The sequence below is a fragment of the Pseudopodoces humilis genome, chromosome 10, assembly GCF_049639895.1.
Source record: "Pseudopodoces humilis isolate 2021_Gansu_Grassland_sample_001 chromosome 10, ASM4963989v1, whole genome shotgun sequence".
Classification (NCBI taxonomy): domain Eukaryota; kingdom Metazoa; phylum Chordata; class Aves; order Passeriformes; family Paridae; genus Pseudopodoces; species Pseudopodoces humilis.
In genome coordinates this window covers 13,093,277-13,114,291 of record NC_142209.1, presented here as the reverse complement: position 1 = coordinate 13,114,291, position 21,015 = coordinate 13,093,277, and the positions used below count along the sequence as shown (strand labels likewise).

Genomic DNA, 21,015 nt, shown 5'->3' with positions numbered 1-21,015 from the left:
CGGGGAGAGAACGAGAGCGGAGGGGCGGAGTAGCCCCGGCCTTGCCACCCCGCAGCGCCTCCTGGGCGGGTCCTGGGCTCTCGCGGGAGCTGCGCCGGCGCCGCCCGTCTCCGAGCGCGGCCGCCGCGGAACCAATAAACTTTGTTTAAAAAGATAAAAGGCAAGAAAAGGGCAGGAAAGGAGCGGTGCCGCGGTGGCTGCGGGCAAGTGCGTCACTGACCGCTGAACCAGCCCGGGGCGGCCGCTGCGGGCAGGTCCAGCCCCGGCTCCGCTCGGCCTTGGCAGCCGTCGCCCTCCGCGGGGAGCGGCGCCTCCGCCGCTCTGCGGGCCCGCTCGTGAGTATGGTGGAACGGCTGCGGTGGGCAGCGCTTCCCGCTGAGGTCGGCGGGGCGGCTGTGAGGGGCCTGGCGGGGCACTCCGGCAGCGCTGGGGCGGGCGCGAAGAATGACAGGTGTCAGGCTTCCCCTCCCCGGGGGCACCCCTGTAGCTCTGGCTGCGGGCCGGGCCGCGCTGTGGGACGGGAGCTGCTCCGGCGTGCTGCCGTGAGGGGTTCCAGCCGGGGCAGGACTGGGTGCTGCCTGACAGCTCGTCCCGTACTCGCCTCCCCTCCCCACCGCCCTGCCCTCCAGTGCTGTGTCTCCGCGCTGCCCCGGGACCGGGGAACATGTAAGCGGGGCCGGCGGCGTGAGGCGCTCCTGAGCGGCCGCGTCCCGCCGGGGGTCTCCGCTGACCCGCCGGGTTTTGTCTGTGTTCCCTCACGGCAGGGCTCGCCTCTCCCTCCCAGCACTGAGAGTCCCGGCGCGGCGGGAGCGCCGAACGGGCGGCTGCAGCCATGCCGGGCGGTAAGGAGACACGGCTGCTGCACCTCGGCGAGATGGAGAAGCTGGACAAGACCCTCTTCAGGCTGGAACAGGGTAGGTCGGGGTGCTGGGGCCGGGTGAGAAGGAAATGGCCGGGACCTCGTCATCGTTTTTGGATGGCAGCAGAAAGAGAGCTCAACCTGAAGTGGTGGGATATTGGGGGTGTGTGTGGGGTGGTGTTGGTTTGGGTTTGATTGTGGGTTAATTTGTTTTGTTTTGATTTGTTTCTACTGCAGAGCTCTGTGGGCTCTGCACACAGTTTAATCTGACTGTTTAAACTCGTAAGAAATGAAGAGCAGATTGGCCAAGAGCTGTCAGTCTTCATGGGACTGAAGCGCAAGGCATTTTTTAGACAGGCCGTGTCCTTCTCCTTTTATAGCCTGTACTTCAGTGACCTGAAGAAGTCCTCATAAGTCAAGGTCTCCAGTGTTTATCTTCTTATGCAGCACCCCGTGTTTTAATATTGTAATTTTGAAATCTATCAGTAATACAAGCATTTTGCAAAGTCTGCAGGTTTGAGGTAGTGTTAAGAATATAAGCTCTTTAGCAATTCCTAAATCTTGTTATCAGATTTATGTTATCAGAGCTATGTATCCTGCTGCATACTACTAAGAACTTGATGTTATTTCTCCCTGCAATTGTCTATTTGTGAAGTCTATTTGTAAAAAAACTCCAAACCCAAAATTGGTCCACTATTATGTTGGTCAGCAAATTTAGACTATAAGAGTTCTTGTCTTTAAAAAACATTTTTAATGGTGCAGCAATTTTTAAGAGTTTTTGTGGATTTTTTTACTGTGTGTTACTAATCTAGGAATGTAAAGGACCAAGATTTTGGTTCTTGAAAATAAAAATTCTCTTCAACTATATTGATTCCAAAATCTTCTGACCAGCCTAATGTAAGGAAATGTCAGTAGTGAAGAAGTGCAGAGTTGATCCTAACTTCCGTTTTTAACCTATCCATCCAGTTGTGTAAATTTTCTTGAAAGGAGGGACGCAGAAGTGCATGGCTGTCAAATACTCAAAGTGCTTCTGGCTGGTAGCAGTTTCTGAGAGGGCATAGCTAATTTTGAGCACAGCATTCCTGATGTCAGTGTAACTCTTAGAGGAAATAAGATATCAATGGCATATATCCCTGTGCTCTAATTTTAGTAATCCCTGTAACAAAATGTCAGGCCAGTGCTGAAGAGAGTGTACTTAACCTTCCAGAAGTGGTTTTATACATATATATTGCATCCAAATGAGTTTCATTTTACCTGACAGACATTCAGATCTGAAAACAGCTGCTTTGCCTGGTTAGTTTTGGTGCAGTGGTGATTTTGTTAATAAGAGAAACACAAAGCTGGATAACACTTATATTTAAATGTATTCAGACATTGAATTCTGGTATTAGAGTCTCCATTATTCTACTTAATAAACAAGTGGCTTTTTTGACTTAAGATATTGGGACTTGGTGTCCAGAATTCTTTACACTTTGATTCATTATCTGTGTACTTATAATTTTGTCTTTTTTTTGGTGAGGTTTCTTTTATTCCTAATTTTGTAGACTGCTAGGGCTATTAGGTGATTTACTGCACTTATCTACATGACTGGCATGTACTGTGTAAAAGCTGACATCTGTTTCATTCATTTGAAAGAGCCCTGTAATTAGTGACTTGTGATAGTGACCCTCATACCCGCAAGTGGAAACCTTTCCTAAAACCTCCTGACTAAACAGAACTTTCTATGTCTAGCTCAGTAGACTGCATATGCTTTTAGGTTCTAATTTTTTAACTTAATTTTTTCTCATTATTACAGGTATATTAAGCTTACCTCTTGCTATGCGTGTGTGACCTGCAGCACATATACAAGACTCCCTTTGAGTTGTTGAGATCTGTGAAAGTTAAACAATTCATATATTGTAGATCACACACAAGTATATATATTATTTCAGTTAAGCATAAGTAGTTTAACTGTTTAGTGAACCCTCAATGAATAATGAAGATATTTGAAATATTTTCTGGTTTTAAATGTGTTCTGACTTTTTTTTCAGATGTTTTCATGGGTCAGCTTACTATATAGACTTGGTAAACTTATATACGTAAAGACTACATAATCCAAAAGCTGCGTAAAATTGTATGTTGTCAGATGATCGTGGTGTTTTGCTGTATTTTTTTTAAAACTTTCTATATAGCAGAGAGAAACAAATTGAAAGGAAGTTAAATAGTGCCATGTAAGTAAAGGGAAAAGGATATATGTAAAGTTTGCGAAGAACAATGTTGGGAAGGAAGGGAGAGATACAGTTTTTAGTGCCACAATAAAAGAAAGGATTAAACCTGTTAGAGACTGTCCAAAGATCAGCAGTGAAGGTGGTGAACTGCCTTGAGGAAAAGCTGTGTGAGGAATGGCTGAGGTCACTTGGTCTTCTCAGCCTGGAGGAGAGGAGACAGGGGTGACCTCATTGCAGTCTGCAGTTTCCTTGTGAGGGGCAGACACCAGTCTCTTCTCTGTGGTGACCAGTGACAGGACCAAAGGGAACAGCATGGAGCTGTGCCAGAAGAGGTTTAAGTTGTATATTAGGAAAACCAGCCAGAGGGTGGTTGGGCCCTGGGACAGGCTCACCAGGGAAGTGGTCACAGCACCAGCCTGCCAGAGTGCAAGAAGCATTTGGACAATGCTGTCAGGCACAGCGTGTGATTCCTGAGGAGTTCTGTGCAGGGTCAGGAGTTGAACTTGAGTGGTCCTTGTGAGTGCCTTCCAGCTCAGGATGCTCTATGATTCTGTGCTGTAGAAATATATAATTCTCCTGTAATTCTTTGCAGATATGATCATGTTATTAACATAATAGCAAATTAGGAATTGTAGTAAGAGACTAGAAATACCTAATCCTCCTGATCAAGTGATTTTACCTTTTCTCTTTTTATTTTTTTATTGAGGTTTTGAGCTACAATTCCGATTGGGCCCAACTCTTCAGGGCAAGCCTGTTACTGTGTACACAAATTACCCAGCTTCTGGAGAAGTGTTTGATCGCCACAAGTTTAGGACACTACTCTGGCACAATCCCACAGGAAAGGAAGATGACTCTGACAAATACTGCAAGTTGGATCTCCAAATTTCTGGGTCATACCAGTACTATTTTAGTCTTGGGTAAGTGACATTTGTATACCTGCAGCCAAATGCATTTTTCTCCCTTGGTCTACATCTTAACCTGAAACACCCCCCCCGCCCCTTTTTTTTTACCATGCATTTTTCAAATTGCAACCATGGGACCAATTAGAACCACCAATGAAAGACAGTGCCAGGTGGTTATATAGTGCTTTCTGCTGCAGAGATATTCTGGAGAATATACAGAACCGAGTTGATCAACTTTCTTTGAAAGTTGGAGAAGCAATCTGTTTTTACAAGTTTTCAAATTCATCAGCATTCTGAGTATCTCAATGATTATTTTGTACTTTCTTCATTGACTTTGAGGGCTATTTTCTATCTAGCACAGTGGTTCTGGAATTCCTTACTTGGATCCTTTACTTCCTCTTTTGTTTTAGTGGGACAAATGCAGAGGAGAATGCCACTGATAATTGTAGTCTGGTATTTTGTGTTTTTGGGACATGGGTGGTTAAATTCTTCCAGACATTTAGCTCGGGTACATTCCTGAGGATGGGGCTCAAAATGTAGATCTACGTGTAATAGATGGGTTTTCTGTGTTTTTGTCCATATGCCAACAGGAGGAACAAGTACTCCATCTCAGAAAATAGCAAAGGTATCTTATTTTCCAGAGTTTTAAGCTCTGTGTCCCATTTTCATTCTTTTAGTAGAGAGATGATGCCTAAGAGATCAACATTTCAGTGTTTACTATTTTCTTCATGTGTCATGCAGTCCTGTTCCCCCTCTCCCTCCAGCTACTGTGTTTCTGAAAACCTATGCTATTTGAATTGTCTCTCTGAAACCAACGGGTACAATGGGTGTTCATTATACCAATGAAAATTATTTTTTCCTAGAAATGAAAAAAGTGGTGGAGGTTACATAGTTGTGGATCCCATTTTGCATGTTGGAGCTGATAGTCATGTACTGCCTTTGGATTGTGTTACGCTCCAGACGTACCTTGCTAAGTGTCTGGGACCATTTCATGAATGGGAAGATAGGCTTAAAGTGGCAAAAGAAACAGGTAATGCACATAACAGCTAATACACATATTCAAGGATCGAAGTTTTTGTTTTATGATCAGAACCCAAAGTTATGGAAGAGCTTCAGTATAAACAATTCATAGATTCTTTGTCGATGATATATTTTCTACTACATTCAATTTTGTTAATGCATTAAGTCAGTGAATTGGTTAAAGTATTGGCAGAGGTGCAAAAATTGAGCAATTTCCTAATACGGGAAACCACTTACTGTATTGTTTTCATTTCAGATCGACTTGGAAGTTTGTATTACTGACAGGGTGTTTTTTAAAGCTTGTGTTCCATAGAATTTCAAGGGGAAGATCCAGATTCATTTACATTGGTTATTCCAAACACTAGCTCTGTTTACATAAGTGCAGTTTACTGTGCTTCTTTCAATTAACTTTGACTGACTTCTTTTTTTCTCATTAAATAAATGGATTTTTATTTCATAGGTTACAACATGATTCATTTTACACCACTACAGAAGCTTGGACTATCTAGATCATGTTATTCATTGGCTGACCAGTTAGAAGTAAATCCCGAATTTTCAAACCATAATAAAAAGTGCACTTGGAGCGATATAGGAGCACTTGTGGAGAAATTGAAAAATGAATGGAATATGCTTTGCATCACAGATGTAGTCTACAATCATACTGGTATGATTTCCATGTGTTAATAACCAGATTGGTCCTATAATTATATTTAATTATTTCCCTTAATTTCTCCCTCTTGAACCCATTTTTTGTGGCTGTTTTAAACAATGAGTCTTTGAGTCTCTCAAATCCAGGACAACTCCTTGCAGTTATAACTGATACATCTCTGTAACAGGTATAAAAGAATTTAGTATTGCTACTGAAAGAGTGAGAAGAGCTCTTCTTAAAAAGAATTAATAATTTGTGTATCTGAATTTATACAGTATGCCTATCTTCATGATCTGTGGTATGCAGTTCCCATATATTTGAACAGAGTCTGTATTATGAATTGTTTGATGAGCATAAATTTACTACTTTCTTGTTAAGCAGGGTATTATGCTTGCAGCTGCTTAGAAGTAACTGCTCTAATTTGGGTCTAACATGCAGACTAGAAACAGAGGAGCAAGAAGGTAGGATTAAGTAATGGGGAAAATGTTACAGCTCAGTCTGTGGGGAAAGAAAGAATAGACCTTTGTGTTTGGGGCAGGCTTTTTTAAGCATAGATATGTTAATACATCAAAGGTGTTACTTTTCTTAATTGTGTGAGGGACAGTGGATTTTCTTCTATGTGATTTGATGAAATTGTATTTTCATCAAATATGATGTATGAATGTGATTTGATTAAATTGTACATACGATACTTAACAATCTGTAATTTTATTATTGGATAATAAGTTTTCCGTGTTTATACTGTAGTTGCTACTGCATACTGTAATCCTGAAGATCATAATTACCCTTCTCATAGCAGAGGCTACAACACGGGGTTATGTAGATTGATGTCTTTTGAGGCTCAAAAATGCCTAAACATAAATGATTTGTCAATTTCAAGTTTTATTTGCTGTAGTGCATTGGTGTTGACTGCTGCCACACATTCCTGTCCAGTCTGCCTGCAACACAGTGCTTTCCCTGTCTGTTTGTTGAAAAGTTACTAATTATAGTTGTTGGCTCTGTGTTTGAGGGAATCAGGCTTTTAAACATCCTCCCAGTTCTGAATAAAAAATTTCTTACACTTTTCAACTGGAAGTCCAGTTTCTCTTACAGATGCTTGAGATCCTCTCATTTTTAGCAATATGTATTTGCATGCTACTAAAGAGAATGCTTTTTGATGGACAGAAAGATCTAACTATAATAATTACACACCGGAATACATTTGAGAAGCAAAATGTCATGTTATTTGGCTACATTTGTAGAAAGACTTTTACAGATTACATTTAGAGTTGAAGTAATCTTCATTGGGATGGATGACTCAACATTTGTACTATGGTAAAAAGATGTTCAGAGGTGCCTTCTAAGAGGATGGAAATATTCAGATGACTGTGGTTCTTAGATCATTAAGCAAGGTATCCTTGATGGTTTTATTGCCTGTCATGACTCCTTACCTTACAGTGGTTCTATCTGTTGATAGTTTCTGCTTTCTAGTGGAGACCCTTGCATAAAAATGGCAGTGCTTCCCCTTTGCCCTGTGGGAGGCAGGCAGCACCACCTACAGGATGAGGCGTTAAGCTGAGATGTTTGGTGTTCACTCTCGGGTGAAGGCCACACTGTGGGCACAGCAGGGAACAGTGGGAATCAGCTCTGGATCTCTCTGAGGCTCTAATGAAAGGTAGTGTCTGTGGCCCAACTTGAAAAGTGAAGTCATGCAATGATGTGAAATCTCTTTGAGCCTTTGGCTTCTTCACAGGAGTATCACAGATAAACTTGCAAACCTTCTCTCGTAACTGGGTATATTCAAATAAGAAATATGTTCACATTTACTTTTCACCAGGAGACAAAAAAGCACAGTTGGAGATTTTTTCTTTTCTGAGTTTTCCATGGCTGTAATAAATTGTATAAAGTAGTAAAAATAAAGTGAAGTAAATGATGTATTCCTTTTTTTTTCACAAGAGGCTACCATTGTACAACTGCAGTACAGCACTTGAGTAAATCTTACTTTCAAGCACTGAGTCATATCAAACACCACCTTTTCCCAAGAAATCTTGGGAAAAATAAATCTTGGGTTATGAGCATCACAACTAAATAGTAGGTTTGTGTTTAATTTATGTAAAAATGAGTTAGTCACTCAAGAAAATAATTTCAGATTTTTCTACGAAGAATGTAATGAGTTTAAGAAAGTTTTCTGTAGTTCCTCATCTTGGTATTTCCTTATTCCTATACTTTATTCTATATACATGTTCTTTACTGTACTTATTTTTTCCTTAGCTGTAGCAAATGTAATCACCAGTGATGTTTTGGATAATTTTTATTCTGCAGAGTTAGATTTCTCTTGGTATTACATTGTGAATCACTGGAGCTTACCTTCTGATCAGGAAACATCCTTCTGTTTTGTACCAGAATTAATGGAAAGCCTGTTGATTTTTTTTTTTTTTTAATATTAACCCCTTAGGTTTAAATTGTGTTGTCTTTTTAGAATTAATTGTATTTACTTATGAAATTCCTTTATAGTAAATTACAGTTCTTGTTAGAAGAACAGAACAAGCTGGTTTTGCTTTTTGGAAAAGAGTTTTTTTCAGAAATCTTAAAGGATAAAGAAGAAAAGAGCAAGAGGGAATAATCTGTTTGGCTTGGAATGGCATTTAACAGCCTAAGCTTAATATTGCTTTACATAACTTTAAAATATGGTGGATTTGGGGTAGGTTGTATTTAAATCATAAGAATTTTAATTTGCACAAATGGTTTGACCTTATAATGATGGGATTTTGCCATATCTTGAGATATAATGCAAAAGATGCTCAGAAGAGCTGTTCACACTATAGACTGAGGTAGTACATTCTTTTCCCCTTTGACATTTTTGTTTTAACTTCTTTTGAACTAAGCAAACTTGGGATTTTAAGTGTTATTTGTTCTGCTATAATTCTGGACACATTAGTGATTCTTCATGTTTTCAATATAATAATTTGTTATATATTTTCCCATGTGTGAAGTACTACTTCTGGTTTTTTCAGCTTTACTGAAAACCTGTTGTTCTTAGATATTCTGTAAGGGCTTCTTTTTAGTTTTAGTTTTATAATTTAGTTTTTCAGTTCAAAATATTAATTCAGAAGAATATATGAAATTTATTCTCAATTAAACAGTGTTGCAAAAGAGTTGCCAAAATAGGAAGAAATTAATTCTTGGATTTTTCTTCACTGTCATACCTCCAAAATCAAAATTCTGTGCCATGTATAATATTTAGCTGTACTCCTGCATGCATGTTGTCTATATTAGAATACTACACTTGTGTTCTAGTGAAGGTTCCTTACCTTCTCTGAGTTAATTTTTAATGTTGAGCATGTCTTCTGGTGCTTGTTGATGCTGCAGGGGAAGCTTGGCAAATAGACACAGAGTGTAGTGTTTGGCCCGAATGAGTGTTCCATTTGCATGCACCAGACAGTGCACTCATCTTGCTGTGTAAGACTCAGTGATGTTGCTTCCTCCAACTCATTCTCTTTCTGTGGACACAAGTGTCACAGCTAATCCTTTCTTAAGTGCCCATTTAACTATATTTTGCATCAATTACTTTTTGGGTTTGTGCACTCTTCCTCTCTGGCTTTGTGTGGTATCTTGACAGGATGAACATTAAAAAATAAACAAGTTTGTTATAAGTCTGGGATGTATGTTTGGCTCAACACTCAAAGAATAGTAGTATCTTACGTTCAGTATTTAATTATTTCTTGCAAAAAAAAATTAGATCTTTTTTTTAAGTGTTTTAGAATTAGTGATACTATTGCATATTTTTATGTAACTAACAAAAAGTTTTTCTACAGTCTCTGCAGCTGACCAAAAATGTCAATCAGTAATAACATTTCTGCACAAGATAAGATTTTTCTGTTGAAATGTGAATGAACTGTATGTGCTATAGTACCTCAGCTTCTTGGTGTTAAGATGTTTGCAAAATACAGGGAAGAGTTCAGCTGATGTATTTACATTTTTGTTTGGGTTTCTTCCCCTTCCCTTTCTTCATTAAGCTACTAACAGTGAATGGCTGAGGATGCATCCAGAATGTGGCTATAACCTTGTAAATTCTCCTCACCTGAAGCCAGCTTGGATCCTGGACAGAGCTCTGTGGCATTTGACTGGTATGGTGGCTGATGGAAAGTGTATTGCCAAAGGGGTCCCTCCCTTGATTGAAAATGATCAGCACTTGAATGTAAGTGAATGTGGACTAAGTATAAGTTAATGAGCTGCATAAATAGCTGAATAAACCTTTAATATTTCTAGGGTTGTGGAAATACACAAAAAATGGTGTATACCTTGCAGATACATTCAGTGAAATAAGCTCTTACTCCCCTTTTCTTAAATGTTTCTTAATTATATTGACAAACAACTGTAGTAATTAATGCAATTTTTATTTTTACAGTGTTTACGTAAAATAATTTATGAAGATATTTATCCAAAAATTAAACTATGGGAATTTTTCCAAGTGGATGTTAACAAAGCTGTGCAGCAATTTAAAACCCTTCTAACTCAAGGTAAGGGAAGATTTTGCTGCTGAGGTATATGAGTTATATACTTACAGTTCAAGGGGCATAGGTAAATTTAACAGTTAGACAAAAAAAACAGATAATGCTATTTTTTGTGATGTGAGACATATGTTGTGCTGATTTAAGCATACAAGAATGCTTTGAGGAAAATCTTTAAAGACTTTGTACCCTTTCAATGCCTTCATCCACCCACATCTTGGCTATGCTAGAATTATAGAAGTTGTATGTCTGTTAAATGTAATTCCTGTTTTTACTTTCAGTACCAATTTCTATTTTGTTCTCAGGCAAAATGGGCAATAAATCTGATCCAAATCAACATCTTCAAATACTTCAGGACCCTGATTATAGACGACTTGGCTGTACTGTAGATATGAACATAGCACTGGCAACATTCATACCACACAGGTACCGTGTTACTGATTACAAGTTAAAATCTAAGTGAAGCTAAATTTATAAAGCCAAAAAAACCACATTATTTTCAGACATGAGGAAAAATTAATTTTTGATTCCTTTTTAGTATAGTTTATCCTGCATATTTTGAAAATATTTTTTCTAATTGTTCTCTGCTTTTAATGTCCTCCTCATAAGCAATGGACCAGCTGCAATAGAGGAATGTTGTAACTGGTTTCGCAAGAGGCTTGAGGAACTAAATGCTGAGCAATACAGACAAACTAGTCACCATCAAGAACAGGTATTGAAATTACTGTTTTAATGCTGAATTGTTTAAAATAGCAAATAAATGCAGACATTTCAGTAATGTATATTTCAATTACTTCCAGGCTGTCAATTGCCTTGTGGGGACTGTGGTTTATGAACGAATCGCTTGTAATGGTCCTAAGCTGGGACCTATCAGTAGAAAACATCCCTTGGTTACCAGGTATGTATGTGTTTTCTTGTTTGTTTGGAAACTATTACAATCTATCCAGGGAAAGCAAGTTCAAAGTTCAATAAAAGTATACTTTTATGTGTAGAAATATGTTTTCTTTCACATGGACAAATGCCACTTAGCAAATTGACAGGGTTTTTTTAAGCAACAGCAGTAACTACTTCATAAACAAATGTGATCAGAAAGCATAAGACAATACTTAGAGCACATCAAAACCTTACATAGTGCAAATTGCTGTTGTAGGTGGAAGAGGAGTGGAACTAGAAAAGTTTACACCTTTCACGTTTTATGTACTTGATGCCACTCATATCTAAAGAGCTATGGCTTTAATCTTACATTACCAGCTGACACCAAGATAGTGTCAGCATCTGTTCTTGCTCCTTCAAAGCTTCCTTCAAAATAGAAAACTCCATCATTTATGCAAGTTGCTCTTTTTTATCTGTGTTATGTACAATCCAGTTCGTAGCAGATACTTTAATTTCAAAGACAATGAATTACAGTTTAGGTTCCGTATGTGTTTGGTGCTCATCTCTTTGTTTTCTCTTTTTAATTGCCTGTCTATTCCGTAGGTATTTTACATATCCATTCAAAGAGCTCACTGTAGAGGAAGAAGAAACTATGATACATCAGCCAGATAAAGCTTGTTATTTCATGGCTCATAATGGCTGGGTTATGGGAGATGATCCTCTTAGAAACTTTGCAGAACCGGGTTTGTAAAAGAAATTTGAATTCTTACAAACCATTTGATATTCTAGCCAAAGCAAAAAGGATTGTATTTAATCTGTCTTTTTTTCCAGATGTATTCTTATGAAGCTGAAGAATAGCAGATACTAAGCTTATAGCACTTTAATTTCTCATTCACCATACAGATGAACTGTAAGAACTGGTATTTGAGGTACAGTTTTACAAGATTTGAGAGGGAAATTACCAGCTTTTTGCCACTGAAATGGGGATGTCCTGCCTCCCCACTTTTGTCATTGTCTTTGTTGCTTACTTTGTACTTTGTTCCAACACCAGTGCTTGTTGGCATTTCCATGAGACAATGACAGTGTGGCAGAAAAACTAATGCAATGAAAAGGTGAATAGTATTTTACTGCATTAGTGAACAAAAACTGGATCCTTGAAAAGTCCACTGAGTGGCAGTCAGGCAGTCAAGAGATGACCCAGTTAATCCAAATTAAGTATGCAGATTACTTGTGAAGGTAAAATAGGGCATGAAATCACCATGCACTAAAATACTGCATTCTAAGTCCTTTGGGGACAGTGTTGATATCCAATAAAAGCAAAAAAAGCTTGTGTTCAGAGTAGCCATTCACTTGGTAAACTAAATGAAACAAAGGCCAGTTTAATTGTAATTAAAAATAGTCTGAAAGTTTGAGTCTGCTTTACAGGTTAATGTGATGATACTCCAGAGTGATCTACAGTTAGCATTTAATTTATGTAAATTAACCTACGCCCCTTTCACTAAATTTTATTTACTTTTATTCTCCTTCTCAAGGATTGAGATAATGTGCTTCAAGAGTGTTTTTGCTCAGTTGCCTTCAGATTATTGCCCTTTCCTCTAGGCAGACTTTTGTATGCTTTATTTCTCTCAGTCACTGGCTTTAGTTAGCATTCTTAATTTCCATAACTGAGGTGTCTCTCGTAACTCAGCTAAAGGTTTTTGAGTGCTTTATATTTGTGTTATGCCTTTGTTTTATGCCACACATTATTTCAGCTGAGAGCAAAATGTGAAACTGTGGTACAGAAAGGCACAATAAAGGAATTCCAAAACAAATGCAGCCAGTTCTCTAAATTATCCTTTGAAAAAATCACAGCGTACATCCAAAGAAGCACAGTTTTTTCTCTCCATCTGGCTGTGCTGCTATTAGTGAAGAAGAGGGTTGGCTGTGCTTACGTGAATGTTTTGGGAATTTGTGGTAATTTATAGTTCATGTTTTTTACTTCCTGGCTTTAGAAATCCATCATAGTCTGCTGTTAAAAGAGGAGAAAATTATAAATTCTTGCTGTGACAGATTATGATAACACAGTGAGATTCTTTATTGAATTTGGCCAGTGTGAAAAACAAAACTACTAATTTTGTTCATTTGTTTGATGCTTTTTTCTTTTTCTGAAGTACAGTTTTTATACTACTTTGAAGAATTAAATCAAGTTTTATTTCAATCTGAAGAATTGTTTCAGTATCACTATAAAAGCTAAATATTCCCATGGAAAAGTGTGAAGCTGTACATCAGTGTAGTGTATATAGATTTTTGAGTTGATACAAACAGTAAAAATTCTAACAAAAAACATTACAGTGTTTTTCTGCTCTCCAGTAGTAGAAAATAAAATGCCACATTTTCATTGTGGTGCACATTCTATACTATATGTGTATACATAATAAAGTGAATTTATTTCCTTTACAGGCTCAAATGTGTACTTGAGAAGAGAGCTCATTTGCTGGGGAGACAGTGTGAAACTGCGTTATGGTAATAAACCTGAAGACTGCCCATACCTCTGGGCACATATGAAAAAATATACTGAAATCACTGCAAAATATTTCCATGGTGTTCGTCTGGACAACTGTCACTCAACACCTATTCATGTAGCTGAGGTACGCAAAATTAAGCATGTTTATTATAAAGCAGCTTCCTGTCTGTGGAATAGATCCTGCAGATTTCACAGCAACAGTGCAGGAGTTACGTGGCAGAGTTTAGGTGGGAATGAATCCTCCTCATAGCATAAAAGCAAGTTTTCTTGTCTGGTGATGTTCAGAGATGGTTTCAGCTATGTTAAACAGCAGAGTGGTCTAGTTATTGCATCTTGTATTTCTCTGCTTTAGCTGAAATACTGTGGATGTGGATGGGTCTGGCTGACTTTTCTCTCACTGAGCTGTGGACCTAGTGCAATGACTGCCAGTATCCAGTATGTCAGTTTGAGCTGGAGTCATTGCCAAGACTTGATTGGAAGTCTGACTGGTTTATTTTTTTGCCACCTATGTCTTGCTATTGCTGAATTAAACAGGAAGTGGTTCACTTCACAGTATTTAAAAAGTTGTAATGAACTCCTGCAAAAAGTTTAGTCTGGCAGGTGTATTGCTAAGACTAGTGCTTCTTGTTTTCCACGTAGCTGACTAGATCCAGAAGTTGTACTTGCTTAGCAAATTAACTTTAAATAGGTTTGGAGTAGTACAGCTTGTAAGCATGTAGTCTTAACTTTGTTACAGAGCTTACCTAAATCTATGAAGAGCTCTCTAAAACAAGTTGATTTGCTCACAGAAATTGTAAGTAGTTTTTAAATGCAGCCGTTTCAAAAATTCTGCCATTCTTTTGTTTAGTGTTACTATTTTTGGAATGGTAACTGCAAAGGCTTAAACTGAAGTGCTGCTTAGGTTTCTTAGATCAAGAGGTATCTCTTTTACCCAACCTTTGCTCTTGAATTTTGAGCTAAGATTTTGTTTGAAACAAGGTAGCTTAAAGTCTGCAGAAAATTTCCTAGAATTACTCAATCCATAAGTAATATCTGTAAAATATAACCATGGTTTTCTGAAACTTCCATGTTATCAATATTTTTAACGTGCTGCATATATGAATGAATCATTTCTGTTCTGTTAACATTCATGTTATATGTTTGTGTATACATAGCTGACAATGGATGTCTTGCATTAAAAATGTATTATGATCTATAGGAGATGCTAGCAACAGCCAGATCAGTCAGACCTAATCTTTATGTGATAGCTGAACTCTTCACGGGCAGTGAGTACATTGACAATGTTTTTGTCAACCGCCTGGGAATTACCAGCCTGATTAGAGGTACAATAAGCAGATGAAAATTATGTAGGATTTTCGTGTATGGTTTGGAGTTTTAAATGTCAAACTAACATTGGTATGCTTTTTTATTTTTCTTACATATTCATGTTCTTTGCTTATGCGATTACCTTTTCTTCTTCATGTTCCATTTAACTTCTCCTGTGTTGTATGCTAATTCTTGGTTTTGCTTATGTTATGTTATGTGTGTCCTCTTCTATGTAACAACTTGTTTTGTTCCTTAATTTTGGCTTTCTGCTTATCTTTGCTGCATGGCATTTTCCTATTGTCCAATCCCTGCCTAGCTTTGAAACTTGTCCTTTTTTGTATCTACCTTTCCCCTTTCTGTGGCTTTTTTGGCTGTGCTTTTTGCAGTATATGCTGGACACAGCTAGAAAATTGCGAGCCGATTTGTATGTAGTGGCTGAACTGTTCACAGGAAATGAGGAGCTGGACAATATCTTTGTGAATAGGCTGGGCATTACCTCCTTAATAAGAGGTAGGCTTGCTGTGTGTGTGGTCTCTTTCCAACGAGAGATTATAGATGACATGCTTTTTCCAAGAAAAAGTTTTCTACTGGATTATGCACTTTAAGTTTCATACTCCATATAATCAGAAGTACAGGTTCTGTATTGTGACTTTTTTGATACTTGGCAAAAAATACTGTACTAGCCATAAAATAAGAGAAGACCTCCTTTGTTAGTTTACAGAAGGTTAAATATTTCCACTCTTGGTGTAGTGAAGGAAAAAGGAGTTGTAGCACTACAGTAGTTCTGCTATGTAAGTCCTGCATCATGTCTGACTTCTGTTGCATGAGTTTTTTAAAGCCTGTGAGAAATGGTTTGATCTCTGCTTTTTGATCTTTTTTTTCCATTAGCTTTCTCTTTCTTAATATATTGTAGTAAATGGAGTATTCCAAGGCTGTGTTTCCGCACTAGAGAATATAGCTGTATGTGTTAGATTTTCTTATGATTGAACACACCAAAATAACAACTTCTAAATGCCACATTTAACATCTTTGTGTGCTGTCCTGTGTGGTAGTTATTGTTATGCAAATACTTAGGTATTCTGTTCTTTAGAGGCCATGACTGCCTACAATAGCCATGAAGAGGGGAGGTTGGTCTATCGGTTTGGAGGTGAGCCTGTGGGATCTTTTGTTCAACCACGTTTGAGGCCTTTGACGCCAGCTATTGCTCATGCACTGTTCATGGATATTACACATGATAACGAATGTCCAATTCAGGTGAGCACCTAATAAAAAAAAAAATATTTACCTTTAATGTTTTCTGAAGTAATACTTCTGAACTGTGGGAGGGCTTGATGCAATCTGGATATCCTGAACAATATTTAGAACAAATGCAATTCAGTTTAAGCTTTCATGCACAGAAAAAAAATTTGTAACAATAGCCTCTGACATTCAAGATTTTGTCTTTTAAGGGGAGAAGTTAGTAATTAAGCTGGTTTGAGTCTTTCTTCCAGCTGCTGTAGATGGTTTTGTTTCTGCTTGTTGACCTGTTCTCCTGAGCTTGTTTACAGGCAGAAATGAGAGAGTGGTGGGCAGGGAGTGCTTCTTTTGATGATTATTTTGAAGTGGCTTTCCATAGTTCATGCATAGAAATTTTCTCCAATAATTGTATTGTAACTGAGGAGATGATGACCATGGGATTAGCACTTCCTTTGTTAAATTGAGTGTATCTTCTATATGCTGAATTGGGAGGATTGCATTTTCTTGGTTTCACTATTTATTACCTATGTATCTTTTTATGCAGCACCGGTCTGCATATGATGCTCTTCCTAGTGCCATGATTGTTTCCATGGCATGCTGTGCTACGGGAAGTACTAAAGGCTATGATGAGCTAGTACCACACCAGGTATGTGTTTCCAGTTCAACTCCAAAGCTACCTTTAAAAATACCTGTCTTTCTCATCCTAGAACACATATTTGAATGTTGTTTTTTTTGAAATTCCAGGCAGTTTGCCGTCTGGCATTACTTCAGATTGTCCAGCTTCATATGAAATTTGAATTTATTATACAGTTCAGACCTCAAGGTGTGGTAGTTTTTATTTCCTAGAGTAGTTCATATTTGCTTAAATTTGATTTTTTACAGATCTCTGTAGTATCTGAAGAGAGGTTTTATGCAAAATGGAATCCAGCAGCACATCTGACCTCTGGTGAAGTTAATTTCCAAACAGGAATTCTAGCAGGAAGGCTGGCCATAAACAGACTGCATCAGGAGCTGGGTGCTAAAGGCTTTAATCAGGCAAGAAGTGAGGGTAACAGTGCAATTTCTTCATATGTGTGCTCTGAGTGAGCACAGTTGCCATGTTATGTCTTTCCTAGGTGTATGTAGATCAAGTTGATGAAGATATAGTTGCAGTGACAAGACACTGCCCTAACACACACCAGTCTGTTGTCGCTGTGTGTCGAACTGCCTTCAGGGATCCTAAGACTTGTTTCTACAGTAAAGAAGTGCCTGAAATGTGTATTCCAGGTAAACAGACTTCTTTCCAAGAGCTGTTGTCATGTACAAAAATTTAAAATTATTCATGCTTTTTAACTTCAAGCGCATGCACACAAAATCCATATGAGATCTTTTAGTATATAATTCCCCTATTACATGTATGAACATGTATGTCCCAAAAGTGGTTAAAGAACCAGTAACAGACTTGCAGTGCTTAGGGTTTTCAGAAACATTCCTGTTGAGTATAGTCCTGCTGCAAGCTCCCCTTGAGGGTTTGGGGAGGGGGGGTGTTAGGGTCTTCTTTTGTGAGCTAATAATAGTTAATAGTGAGAGCTTTTATTTGTACAGAGTTGGGGGGATTACTGTTTATTCTGTTGTACTGAGGTGAGAGGCTAAAATTTTATCCTATTTGTTGATTCCATTTCTGTTCAGCTTTCAAATATATATAGCTATTTTGTGGCTTGAAAATACATCTTGATAAGAACTCTATTGAATAAGTTAAAGACAATATGTATGCTGTATATACATAATTAATTATGCAGAGTATTTGCTGTACTTAAAAGAAACAAAGTATAATGATTTCCGTGCATTACTTGGAAATGTTTCTGAAGAGAAGCTTTCCAAACTGGCTTTTTAAATATACTCAGTTCTTTGAGTGCATTTGTGGGCTTGTTTTAAAATCAGATGCATTATATTTTAAGATATTTACAAGACCTGTATACCCTATGTCTGTAAATTATTTAAAGGGTAAAGAAAATTAAAATTTGTATATTAATAATAAATTGTTACCCTTTGAAGATAAACCATTTGTAGCTGCAGTTTGGAAAGCAATCTAGCACAGTCTCCTGAAAGGTAATAGGGAAACTAAGAAGGCTGATGACCAGTAAAAGACAGGTTGTTATTCTCTCATCATCTGGTTTTATGATTAATTTATTAAAAAATAATGAAAATTGCCATTTTAAATACAGTACAGCATATGAGTGTGTAATTAATATTTATAGATATTTAAAATCCTTGCCATATGTTTCTGTTCCTCTGCTGTACAACAGAGACTCATACATTGAATATTCAGCTTTTAAATTTTAGCTTGTGTTTCATTATTTTGAAAGAATCACTTTTTTTCATTTCAAATATCCTAAGAGCTGCAACATGGTTTAACTTTTTCTAGGAAAAATAGATGAAGTAGTACTTGAGGCAAGGACAATTGAGAGAAGTGCTAGTCCTTACAAAAAAGATCTGCATTTTATAAATGGATTGCCTAATTTTACAGTGGAACTCAGAGAGCATATCCAGGTAATTAGCCTCCTTCACCTATGTTCTGATGTAATAATTTTAAATTTTTTATATTTTATATTAGAAAAAGCGACAGTGAATTTCAGTTGCAAATATGTTTTCTTTTTTAAGATAAAAGACAGTAAAATCATAAAGCAAGCTGGAACTGCTATAAAAGGGCCAAATGAATTTGTTCAAGAAATAGAATTTGAAAGGTTAACACCAGGAAGTGTAATAGTATTCAGGTACGTTATAATAATTGCCATATGGCTGTGTAAGTTTGAAAAGAAATAGGAGACTGGAGAATAGTTCTTCTAAGTGCTTTATTTCTATAAGATATACATTCTTATTTACAGAGTTAGTCTGGACCCAAAGGCACAAGAGGCTGTGGGGATACTCCGCAATCATTTGATCCAGTTCAGCTCTCATTTTAAATCAGGAAGTCTTCCTGATGATCACTCAGCACCAATATTAAAAACACCATTTTCTTCGTAAGTATTCTTTAAGTTTCTGACATAGAAACAAGAGAGCTACTAGGGGAGCAAAGGATATTATGTACATCTACTGAGGGTTGTTGAATTTTGGTGGTGGTGATACAGATGGGTTTGAATTGTCAGAGTGCAATGAAAACTCTGAGAGATCTTCACATATGTATAATACTAAGTGGGGTTAATACTGAAAAACTTCCCAGTTTCTGTAGTTGCTGCCTAAAGTATACTTTCCAACATGGTCTGCTTCTCAGTGTTGGGGTGTGATTGTTTGGGTATGATTTTGTATTTAATGCAAATCTAAATAATAATGTTTCTAAATTATCACTGACATCTGAGAAGATCTTGGAACACCCAAAAAATCAGGCTCCTAATTTCCAAGATGAAGTATTGAGAGAACTGTATATATTTTAGTGATTTAATGTAAGTCTGAAATGAGAATTGTTTGTGAAATCCTTTCCCCGTTTCCCTACTGATGTTATTTTGGGTTTTTTTTGGGTTTTTTTTCTCCCCTGTTTTTTCAGAATTGCATCTAAACTAACTTTGGCTGAACTAAATCAAGTGCTGTATAGATGTGAGGCAGAAGAACAGGAAGATGGTGGAGGCTGTTACAACATACCAAACTGGTCCCCCCTAAAGTATGCAGGCCTCCAAGGTAATAGTTTCAGCATTATTTTTTCTGTTAAGTAAAAAAAGTAAATGAGAGCTGCTTGATCTAGATCACATCATAATGCTATTGTATTGCTGCTGCCATTGTTTGGTAAAAAAGGTAATTTTTTTTTCTACTTGGCTGTGCTACTAATTGGTGTTGTACCCAGGAAATCTTATACTAGAACAAAACCCCTCTCTCTCAGTGCTTTGAAACTTAACACTGCAGCCCAGGATGTGTTTTAACACCAGTGCCTGGACTTTTAGAGTAAAAGGAAAACAAATATACTCCCAGTGAAAAGTTGCATTAATCTAACCTGAGGCGTTACTAGATTACTGAGGAGTGCAAGTCATTTATCACTCATATAAATTCCAGCATGCTTGTTATTTGCAATGATTTTCATAAGTCACTAGGATCTATGCAGAGGAAACTGGAATTGGGTTGTAGTTTAACTTGTTATGCAGGTGAAGAGGAGCAATCTAGTTAAAACATCTGTTGCTGTGTACCTTTTCCTTCTGAACTGTAATTGCTGTTTGTGATAATGGTGTGTCTTTTAATACAGAGTTGGGTTTATATCTTCAGGGTTAATGTCAGTGATGGCAGACATTAGACCAAAGAATGATTTGGGTCATCCATTTTGTGATAATTTAAGATCTGGAGACTGGATGATTGATTATGTCAGTAATCGTCTGATTTCGCGTGCTGGAGCCTGTGCAGAAGTGAGTAAAAATACTTATTTGGTAACTTTGGGGTTTTAAATTGCTAGTTTGTTTCATTTTCAATTACTGATATATTTTGTTTAATTCACACTATCTATAACATTTCCTGCCTAGGCAATTTTTTCTAGTAGGTTAAACTCATTAATATTTCTTCCCTCCCCTCAAACCTATTAAAGAATAGATTGCAAAAGGGAAATGAAAAATATGAAGGGCATGGAGATATTGTTAGCTCTTGCGTGAAGGCTTGCAGGAGTCCCTCCCTGTTTTACTTCTCCTCAAATAAAAAATTAAATTACTGATACTTTTTTCCCTTAGGTTTGGGAGTGGTTTTTTTGGGATAGTTTGTTTTTTAAGTACTTTCAAGATGGTGCCTAAATACTAATGCACATATGAGTATGATAGTTACAGTCAGCCAAGCACTGGAAAGACAGGAATTTCTGCGATTCAAAGTTGGTTTATAGCTGCATTCCAGTGTGGTCCTTTTCTTTGACATAGTTTATTTTCCTACATGCAAACTGCTTTATTTATTTCACAAGACCTGATTTTTGTAACTTGCCTAAAAATACAATAATAGGGGCTTTAATATTCTTACTTTGTTTTATTCCTG

The 21,015-nt window shown here is 37.5% G+C and overlaps 1 protein-coding gene across 5 annotated transcripts in view; it reads left to right on the top strand.

Moving 5' to 3' along the window:
- Positions 1-21,015, top strand: part of AGL (amylo-alpha-1,6-glucosidase and 4-alpha-glucanotransferase) — a 36,452-nt gene that overhangs the window by 593 nt on the left and 14,844 nt on the right. For 2 of the 5 annotated variants that reach the window (XM_014250658.2, XM_014250657.2), the window contains exons 2-22: positions 765-914; positions 3,773-3,983; positions 4,832-4,998; positions 5,449-5,652; positions 9,633-9,814; positions 10,025-10,136; positions 10,433-10,553; positions 10,737-10,839; positions 10,928-11,025; positions 11,604-11,743; positions 13,440-13,627; positions 15,195-15,318; positions 15,899-16,062; positions 16,589-16,690; positions 16,927-17,079; positions 17,160-17,310; positions 18,449-18,573; positions 18,685-18,797; positions 18,909-19,043; positions 19,565-19,695; positions 20,272-20,408. In XM_014250658.2, coding sequence (XP_014106133.1) covers positions 833-914; positions 3,773-3,983; positions 4,832-4,998; positions 5,449-5,652; positions 9,633-9,814; positions 10,025-10,136; positions 10,433-10,553; positions 10,737-10,839; positions 10,928-11,025; positions 11,604-11,743; positions 13,440-13,627; positions 15,195-15,318; positions 15,899-16,062; positions 16,589-16,690; positions 16,927-17,079; positions 17,160-17,310; positions 18,449-18,573; positions 18,685-18,797; positions 18,909-19,043; positions 19,565-19,695; positions 20,272-20,408 — 2,943 coding nt within the window. In that variant the 5' untranslated portion in view covers positions 765-832. Of the gene's footprint in view, positions 1-72; positions 336-501; positions 667-764; positions 915-3,772; positions 3,984-4,831; positions 4,999-5,448; positions 5,653-9,632; positions 9,815-10,024; positions 10,137-10,432; positions 10,554-10,736; positions 10,840-10,927; positions 11,026-11,603; positions 11,744-13,439; positions 13,628-14,701; positions 14,826-15,194; positions 15,319-15,898; positions 16,063-16,588; positions 16,691-16,926; positions 17,080-17,159; positions 17,311-18,448; positions 18,574-18,684; positions 18,798-18,908; positions 19,044-19,564; positions 19,696-20,271; positions 20,409-21,015 lie in introns of those variants that run through there. The other 3 variants (XM_014250659.2, XM_005520950.3, XM_014250660.2) reach the window with 3 other exon arrangements.